The sequence below is a fragment of the Xyrauchen texanus genome, chromosome 43 (genome assembly GCF_025860055.1).
Source record: "Xyrauchen texanus isolate HMW12.3.18 chromosome 43, RBS_HiC_50CHRs, whole genome shotgun sequence".
Taxonomy (NCBI): domain Eukaryota; kingdom Metazoa; phylum Chordata; class Actinopteri; order Cypriniformes; family Catostomidae; genus Xyrauchen; species Xyrauchen texanus.
The window spans coordinates 26,226,317-26,236,453 of NC_068318.1; the positions used below are offsets into that span (position 1 = coordinate 26,226,317).

General features: G+C 41.0%; 1 protein-coding gene across 3 annotated transcripts in view; it reads left to right on the forward strand.

Annotated features, from left to right (window-relative positions):
- The window catches only part of LOC127636121 (nuclear receptor-interacting protein 1-like), a 31,043-nt gene extending 20,912 nt beyond the window's left edge, over positions 1-10,131 (forward strand). For all 3 annotated transcript variants that reach the window (XM_052116525.1, XM_052116527.1, XM_052116528.1), the window contains exon 2: positions 6,243-10,131. In XM_052116525.1, the coding sequence (XP_051972485.1) occupies positions 6,586-9,789 (3,204 nt within the window). In that variant the 5' untranslated portion in view covers positions 6,243-6,585 and the 3' untranslated portion in view covers positions 9,790-10,131. The remainder of the gene's footprint in view (positions 1-6,242) is intronic.
- The last annotated feature ends 6 nt before the right edge of the window (positions 10,132-10,137 follow it).

The following is a 10,137-nucleotide window of genomic DNA, read 5'->3' on the forward strand; positions in this document are numbered from 1 at the left end:
TGCAGAGGATGATAAATCGGACGATATTCTGACTTTTTTCATTATCTGCATCAGCCGATAAATTTTCCCCTTTGAGAATCGGCTGCTTGCATGTGAAGCAACTGAGACATGTGAACGACAACTCGTTCATGTTGTTGTTACGTGCCATGGTGTTACTGCAATAATAGACCATGTTTGGGCGGCTGGAGGGAGGGAAAGAGAGAGGGTGAGATAAAGCATATTTTGTTTTTGTTGTTCAGCAGGGTCATTACCTCTGATTGGTCAAGACTTGCAGTTTTATCCTCCAAGGTTACTTTCTCCTATCCCAACTTTCTCTTTGTAAATCTTAATATTTATTGAGTTCTTCATGTGTGACTTTAAATGTACTCTTTCTGTCTAGTCAAAACAGGTAACATTCTGTGATCTTGTTTTGGTCTAGTTTTAATCTAGGTTTTATTCATCTTGAAATATGTGTTTGCTTTTTCTTTTTTCTTTATTGTCCAGTTTTTCCTTTTGTTCATTTATCTTTGTTTCTCAGACTATCCCACGTTTTAGGTTTTTATTTGTAGAGAAGAAACACTTCCAAGTTTGGTGCATTGGCGGGTAAATAATCTTAATCTGGCCCATTAAGATTAGTGCAAGATGTCAGATGGCCCCATTCTGGCAGGTTGCCCTCTTTGTTGTTAAATTTGGGCCAGTGACTCAGGCTGGTCAGGTAACTGAGACTGAATTAGTTAATGAATTAGTTTTCCTCTTCAGTGTCCTTGCACTTCCTCTGTTGCAACTTGTTTTGCTTGACCTTTTCAATTTAATGCAGTTCGCATCAAATTTAAATGTGCCTGACCTTGGAACCACCAGGAATGATTCTCAAAGGATCTTCTTGTCAGGTCATCTTGAGGATAGATACAGTGCCACACTTTGAATATTCCAGGCATGAGCGTGGGTGAGTCACTGTCACTGTAAGTGTCCCCAACTCAAGGTCGAGCTTTACTCGAACCACTGTACAAGTTACCACACTGCTGAAGAGGCAGGACATGGAGGCTTAAGATGCTTTCTGGCAGCTGAAAACTGCTTTGGGGAAGCTGGAGATTCCTGTATTAATTAACCTTTGTGGTGGCGGCCCTGACAGTGTGAAATCAGGAGTGTTTATGTAGGCAGATGTGACAGGGTTCAGACCCGTTGAGCAAGAATCTTGCAGCGCTGTCATGTTATCTGATGCTGTGGCTCTGTGGAGGAGCAGTCTGTCAGGTGTGTGTTATGTGTGCTGCTCCACACCTGCCAGGACTGCCAAGCCACTGCTGGCCCAAGTGTAAGAGGCTGTTGACAGCCATTTTTGTAAGGGATTCATATCTATAGTCTTGTTACACTAGGGAAACTGTCATATCTGAGGAAGAGGAAGAGAAAGATGTTTTATTTATGTTGTAATTCTTTTCATACCATATTGTGAGTTGATACTTGCATGAAGGGTTGGGAATCAGAAGGGATCTGGCTATAGGGTTGGGCGATGTCCCCTAAATTGGCAGTTGACGATGTTGACAGTAAAACATCGCGATGGACGATGATATCGTCGGTGGGGGGGGTTATATAATTTCATATAATTTTCAAAAATTATATGAAAAATTATAATTTTGTTATTTTACTAACCCAACTAATGACCCGTCGGTGCTTTATCAGTAGGTTGCACGACACGTGAAGCATTTTTTTTTTTTTTAGCTTTCACTTAAGAAGAGTTGTGCACTTTTAATTTTAATATATCTCTTTACATAAATACTATTTTCCACTTAAAAACTATAATTTCGTTATTTTACTCACTGATGAGCAAAAGGTCGAGGCAGAAATGACCATGTACCTGCAGGAAATGGCCATTGATGGGGAAGAGGACCCGCTGACTTGGTGGAAAACGAACGACAAAAGGTTTCCGTTCATGGCAAGATTAGCACGGAAATATCTGTGCATATGTGCTACCAGTACTCCATCAGAGCGGTCTTCAGCACAGCGGGTAGTGTAGTTACTCCAATCCGCAGCTTATTAAAACCAGATAAAGTGAATATGTTGGTATTTCTGGCCAGAAACATCGAAATTTAAACATAGTCTATGATGAAAGATATTAGACTTCTTTACGCATTTTTCGCCATCCGCTATGGAGCTATTCGATTTTGCATATTATTTTTTAAATGTTCATTTGTGTAGTTCATATGACCACTTTACAATATTTCAATAACATAATTTATTTTGTAGCCTGTGCTGAAGTTAATTGTGCTGCTAATTATAAGTGAAATGTTAATGCCGAAGTTTCGGTCTGAGTGTTGTTCCGTTTTCTTGTTCTTTATTTGTTGTTTTTCTATGTTTTAATAAATGTGTGTTATTCATATTCACCTTGTTTCTTTCATTTGATTTGACATTATGGATTTATGGCCAAGGAAATTTTTCTTTAAAAGTATTAACCAGACAAAAGTTATTTGACGTTCAGCTGGTCTGGGTTTATCTTAAACTGCCGCTTCAGAGTATACAAGAGCTATGTGACAATGAGCAAGATTTTCTGAGACAATACAACTACTAATAATTAATTAATAAAGGCTATTTTCTTGTAGCCTACAACATAAAATATTTTAATCTAAATGTACAGTGTAAGACATGTAAAAAAAAGACAAGAAGCTAACAATGTCAAGATAAATATTTGTGTAGCCTGCCTGACACGGTATTTTCACAGACTAACACGTCACGTCTCTGGCATATACCACAGTATTTAAAATAGCATATATGCATTAGTTATATTCTCAATTTAATTTACAGAGCAATCCCTGCAAAGTTTTTAGGTTAACTATAGAAGAGACTAGGATTAGTTAGTCACACTAGCAAGACTCGCAAAAGGGGGCGTGGCATCACGATGGTGGCTCTACATCGTGATGTTGGTCAGCCATCACGATGGACGATATCACAACCCTATCTGGCTATATTTTTCTCGCAATATTTATGCTTTGTGTATATTGCAATTTTGTTTTTACTCTCTTGTTTCTCATTTTTCTTCTCTGGAACCTAGTAAACAGCTTTAGCAGTGCTCTGTGCTGTCTCTGATATTCACATTTTACAAATTCTACAACAAAGCATCTAGTTTCTATTCTAGCAAAGGTTTTATTAATCTTCAATTTGTTTAACACTAACACTTGCTAACACTTTAAAGGATTAGTTTACCCAAAAATGAAAATTCTCTCACCCTCATGCCATCCCAGATATGTATGACTTCCTTTCTTCTGCAGAACACAAATTATGATTTTTAGAAGAATATTTCACCTCTGTAGGTCAGTACAATGTAAGAGAATGGGTGCCAAAATTACCATGCTACAAAAAGCAAATAAAGGAATCATAAAAGTAATCCATATGACTCCTGTAGTTAAATCCATATCTTCAGAAGTGATATGATAGGTGTGGGTGAGAAATAAACAATATTTGTAATATGTGAATCACCAAAAACACAAGAAGAATGTGAAAGTGATCTGTTTCTTATCCACACCTATCATACGGCTTCTTTTTTTAAATGTTGGCACCCATTCACTTGATTTGTATGGACCAAAAGAGCTGAAAAATTCTTCTAAAAATCTTAATTTGTATTCAGCAGATGAAAGTAAGTCATATACAGTTGAAGTCATTAAAACTCATTTTCTAACCAATCCACAAATTTCATATTAGCAAACTATAATTTTGGCAAGTCGATTAGGACACCACCTTTGTTCATAACATGAGTAATTTTTCCAATAATTGTGTAGAGACCGTTTGTTTCACTTTTAATTGACTATCACAATTCTAGTGGGTCAGAAGTTTACATGCACTGAGTTATCTGTGCCTTTTAAGCAGCTTGGAAAATTCCATAAAATGATGTCAAGCCTTTAGACAATTTGCCAATTAGCTTCTGATAGGAGGTCTACTGAATTGGAGGTGTACCTGTGGATGTATTTTAAGACCTACCTTCAAACTCTGTACCTCTTTGCTTGACATCATGGGAAAATCATATGACCTGGCAGTATCATCTTGTGGGGGTGCTTTGATGCAGTAGGGACTGGTGCACTTCACAAAATAAATAGCATCGTGAAGAAGGGAAATTATGTGTATATATTGAAGCAAGATCTGAAGACATCAGCCAGGAAGTTAAAGCTCTGTCGCAAATGGCTCTTCCAAATGGACGATGACCACAAGCATACCTCCAAAGTTGTGGCAAAATGGCTTAAGGACAACATAGTTAAGGTATTGGAGTGGCCATCACAAAGCCCTGACCTCAATCTGATAGAAAATGTGTGGGCAGAACTGAAAAAGTGTGTGCGAGCAAAGATGCCTACAAACCTGACTCAGTTACACTAGTTCTGTCTGGAGCTTGAACGTAATTTCAGCAACTTATTGTGAGGAGCTTGTGGAAGGCTACCCAAAACATTTGACCCAAGTTAAACAATGTAAAGGCAATGCTACCAAATACTAACAAAGTGTATGTAAACTTCTGACCCACTGGGAATGTGATGAAAGAAATAAAAGCTGAAATAAATCATTCTCTCTACTATTATCTTATATATATATATATATATATATATATATATATATATATATATATATATATATATATTTCACATTCTTAAAATAAAGAAGTGATCCTAACTGACCTAAAACAGGGAATGTTTTCTACGACTAAATGACAGGAATTGTGAAAAAAAAAACTGATTTAAATGTGTTTGGGTAAGGTGTATGTAAACTTCTGACTTCGCCTAAAAAAATTTATTCTCATTATTTACTCACCCTCATGCCATCACAGATGTACAGTTGAAGTATTCCTTTTGGGGCTCTTGCCAGATCTGGATGAATTTGTACTCGTGAAAACGTGAGCGCGAGCGGGCGAGAGAGTATATATATAAAAATTACAAACAGAATGAAGATTTCTTGTTTTAAAATATTATTATTTAATAAGAATAACAAGTAAGGTCCAATTATTTTAAGTTCATATGTGAAGTTGTTTCTGCTCCGACGCTCTATGTATATGTCAGTGTCCGAATTCACTCACTCATTTCGTTCACTCACTGCTGAGAAATAGTGCACTGACTGCCATTTCACTATATAGGACATGGTGAACGTGTAATTGAGTGAACAATTTCAGACACAGCCACTTGCGCCCACACATCTCTCATGCGTGTAAATACTGCTCATGACACACGGGACAAACTGCACTGATATATTGCTGCACTGATTTAAATATGTACACTTAAAAACTGATGTCTCAAGAGCCAATATTTACAGAATCATTCTGAAAAATTACCATCACCATGTCACCGAAAAGCCTGCTTTATCATTAGAGCTAAAAATTACCTCAGATTGCTGCCTTAAGTTTGAGCTTCAATTTTAATCTTGAAATATCCTAATGTCTTGGTGTTAAATTAAGGCATTTCATGGCAAAACTATTCTTTTATTCACTGTGCGGAACGAAGAAAGTGTTTCACTTGCAGCAGTAATAGACTTGGCTTGAGTGACATTCTGTGACAGCGCGCACAGCTATGTGAACATCCTCTGTCATAAAAGTCCCATTCAATAATCTCTCAATAAGTTACGCATTAATTCAAATGAAACCCAGTAATGTAACGGCAGGAACACTGCCCATTGTAACGAAGTAAATGTAAAAAAAAATATTAGAAATTTACTTTTAGAGTAGGTTTAAAAGTGGGTACTTTTTACTCTCACTCAAAGTAGTTTCCCAAACATTTACTCAAATAAATGTAGTGGAGTAAATGTAGTGCATTACTACACACCTTTGCTACCTATACAGTAAGTTCCTTAGACCTAGAAACCCTTAAGCTGTCCATATAATCTCCTCTTAACAATGAATTTCTGTGATCTGTGGTGATAATTCTCAGAAGTGCTTGGCCGCATGGGGAGTGATGGACATTTAAAGGCCTTTTAACATCTGAGAGCAAACATTGACAGCCTTAAAGCAAAATCCTAACATGGTGTCAGTGCAGTTTGATTGGCAATTGCTTTCAACAGCCTTGTGTTTCAACTGGATTTATAACTATTAGGAGTTTATCATCAAATAAAGGTTTTTGTGGTTTCACGTTTTCTTTTTTTTTTTTGTTGCTTGCAAGTACTGAGGACATGTTTTTTTGCTATATTTATTTCTTGTTATTTTGTGATAATTAGATTTGACAGAGACTTAAAGGTCCCGTAGATGTGCTGGTGATGCTGTGATGTTGACACCTGTCACTAATGTAGTGTCTTCTTGACCTGTGTTGCAGGTTCCTATGTGGGCATATTTGAGTTTGGAAATGCTGAACTTCCAAATATAGAGCGGGACAGAGAAGGCTCAGGGCAGAGAATCCTCCTAATTCCTCTGACAGTGCTCACAGCTTCATTTTAAATAAGTGTGGATTGAGTCAAACTTTCATTGGCTGCAAAGTGATGCCAGATGTGTTGCCCTGCAATGACTTTACAAATGCATTGTGGTCTTGTATATAAAACTCTTTGACGGGGAAAAGAGGACAATCCAAACCCCTGCTGCTCTTCTCATTCATGGCACAGATTATATTAAAACATATTCAGTAGTTTTAAAAAACACATCAGGGTGTCCTACTGTTGAACATGACTCATGGGGTAGAGTCTGGCCCTGAAACTCAACAGGATTCCACTGCTTTAACATATCTGGAGGGTTTGCTAATGCATCCAGTCACAACTGGGCCAGCTGCCACTGCTACACAGAGATCAGAGCCTGATCACAATGGTGGTGAAAATGCCAACAAGGTGACTAGGACATTTCCGCTACCCAAACATGGCTCCCCCTCACCAGACAAGGGCAGCCCACATAGTGCAACCTCGCAGCACCATAAAAAGGCCAGACTGCTTCGCTCAGAAGCATGGAGTGAAGATGACAGCAAGAAACAGGCTGGAAGTGTGGTGGAAGTTAATGGACGAGGCCTGGATGGCTCTGGGCATGGGGAGAGCACATTGCTGGCCTCTCTGCTGCAGTCCTTCAGCTCCCAGCTACAGAGTGTCGCCTTGTCACAGCACATTTCTCAGAGCCACAAATCGCTCAACAGGAAGAGCAGTGAAAGCGCTGCTGTTGATAAGGAAACCCACAAGAGTTATGGCACAGCGTCAGGCCACCTCAAAAGCCTCATGAGGAAAAGAAAGCAGCAGAACCATAACACTGTGCCTTATTGTCGTCATAGCAACCTGAACCGAAATTCAGATTCCCCTCGTTCCACTCAAAGCTCTGCCCATACCACAGGATCAGAATCCATGTCCTGCACCCAGCGGCTAAAGGCTGTGGCTAACATAGTTCAGACCAGGTCCAGTCCCGCCACTTCCCCTAAGCCCAGTGTAGCCTGCAGTCAGCTGGCTTTACTGCTGTCCAGCGAGGTTCATCTACAGCAGTACTCCAGAGAGCAGGCCTTAAAAGCACAATTAATAAGTCGATCAGCGAGCGAGAAGCTAGCTGCCATGGCCACACAGCAAACACAGGATAAGAGACCTCCCAGCGTGGGGCAGCCGTCAACTTCCCCAGACATGCTAAGCTCCTTAAATGTTCAAAATGGAGCACTCCCCCCACCAGCATTAATCTCCAGCAAGAAAATCCCTTGCCTTCCCTCTTCCTCCCCAAAAGAGAGACGGCCCTTTGACAGACACAGTCGACCTCCACAGAACTGCAGCCGACTGCTACTCCTGCTTCTCAACAACCACAATGCCCAGCAGCAGCTCACCATGAACGGACACCTGGAGGACGATCGCGACATCCTCCCAAGACGGGCCTCCTCCCTACAGTCTGACAGTGACTACTCCAACCAGGAGAACTGTCTAACCAAAGACAGCAGTGATACTGAGAGCTTCTCCAGCTGTTCCCCCATCGACCTCTCCACGAGAGGTAGAGTGTCTAACCAAAAATCAGAGGCTTGCTCTTCCGTAACCTCCTCTTTGGACAAGCTCACAGAGTCTCTCATAAACAAATGGAAGCCAGAACCTTCTACGCCAAAGGTCCATGAGGCCACAAATCTGGATGCCAGCCCAGACATGAAATCCCATGATAAGGTCACCCTAATGCAGTTACTGCTCGAGCGCAGAAATAACAAGAAGGTAAACAAAAGTCCAGATAATCCTGGTTTGTGGCCTGACGCAGCCATCAGCAGCTTGACTGCAAGCCCATTTAGACAGATTGGTTTGCCGGAGGACAGCAGGACCTGGAGTCCTCTGGACTGGCAGCCAGGTGGAGGTTTATCTACATTCAGCTCAGTCTCTCCTTCATACTCCTACCTAACTCCCCATGCCCAATCTAGCCCTCTTGATCTGTGCAAGTCTATAGCTCACTCTAGTGAGAAGACAGCAGAGCCTTCATTCAGTGCCAGCAAACTGCTACAGAATCTGGCACAGAGTGGTGTAAAACACTTGTCCCCCTCTCCTCCTCTATTACACACTCAAAAGTCGACCAGGAGAAGGCAAAGCCCAGAACTTGAGCTTGACAAGTCACAGGCTCATCTGGATCGGCTTGTTGCTCCAGTCAAACAGAACCGAATCTCCATGCTAGATAGACCCCCTGCGACTCTCACACTTCACAAACATGAGCAGTCACCTTTGGCGTCAACACAGGTAGAAAACCTTCTGGAGAAGCGCACTGTACTGCAGCATCTGCTGGGTACTGCTTCCCACAAGGAAAGACCCAGTGTGCACAGAGTCTCAGATGTTACATCAGGGGGGCTGGAGAAGCCTCATTGGACCTCCACCAAATGTGAAAACTTAAACGGGTCTTCACTGGACCTAAAGATAAAAATGGAACCAGTAGAGAATCGTTCATTAGACGGCTCTGTTGATGTTGTGTCACATCAGAGACAATCAGAGCAACACTCGCCCATTTCTGAAGCACAGGACAAGATCAAATCTGAGCAATGTCCTAAAGAAACAGCTGCTAAATTTGGACTTCTTAGCAAGCTTTTGAAACAGCAGAACGCTACCTACTTTTCAAAACCACATACTGAGCTCCTTGTAAACTCCGTTAAAGAGGAGTCACTGGATTTTCACAGCCCTGTTCCTAAAAAAAGAAAACTGTGCATTGAGGTGGCAGAGCACCTGAGTAATGAGCTGTGCCAAAGATCAGGAGATACAACTAGTGACAATCTGGTGTCCGGAACTCCTGAATACAGTGGTAGAAGGCTGACAAGACCAAGGGAGGAAAATTTAGTTGGGAGTCCAAGGAGCAAAGCTCCTCCATCCAGAGAAAGTCAAGGCTTCAATGTTCTCAAGCAACTCCTACTCTCAGAAAACTGTCTGAAGAATTTATCCCAACCCAGAGGGACCCCGAATCCCTTCCCCCCTTCAGCCAACAGGAACCCAACTCAGTGTAGTTTCTCTCATGAGTTATCAAACTTGCCACGGTACCCCTATTCTCTCAGTACAGGCCCTGATGTCCCCAAATCAGTGTCCATTCCAACATCTCGTGATAGCAATGGGGGGTCCCTACTTTGGGCTAAGGGCTCTCCCAAAGCCAGTCCTAAACCTGTTAAAAAAGAGCCTGAGGGGTCACCTGGAGAACTTGTTAGCAGGAAGAAGAGATCCAGTCCAGACACACCCCCTTTTACCAGGTCTAATCCAATATTGTACTACATGCTCCAGCGAGGAAATGGCCAGCTCAGAACTGAGATACGGGATCAGGTACAGCCAGCCCACTGTGCAATAAGTGCAAATGTGGAACCTTGTCATGATAACCATAACTATGAGCACAGGATAAACTCTCTGGCCCACAGACAGTCTAGCAGCCAGAGAGAGGAGAATCTGAATGGCTCAGTGGAGAAATGGTAGACCTTTACTATCAGAAACAGCAAGATGCATGGTCATGCGTTTCTTTTTTCTTTTTCCTTAATATTATGAAACAAAGACTATTTGGTTGTTTTCCACTGTTTTAAATTATTTTGTTTGTATATTTGATGGATTAGTTTGTTTGTTAGCTTTTTTTATGTCAGAATGAGATGGTCACTTGGCCCTCCATGATTTAATTATTTTGCATACACGTTTTTTGTTCAGCGTCTCTAATGAATGGATATTTAGTGTGTATGCTGAGCTAACTGTCCGGCACGATGTAAACTTTTCACCATGAAAAAGCTCTTCCTCATCCTGTACCTGAACATCCAATTATGTTTAATATTGATG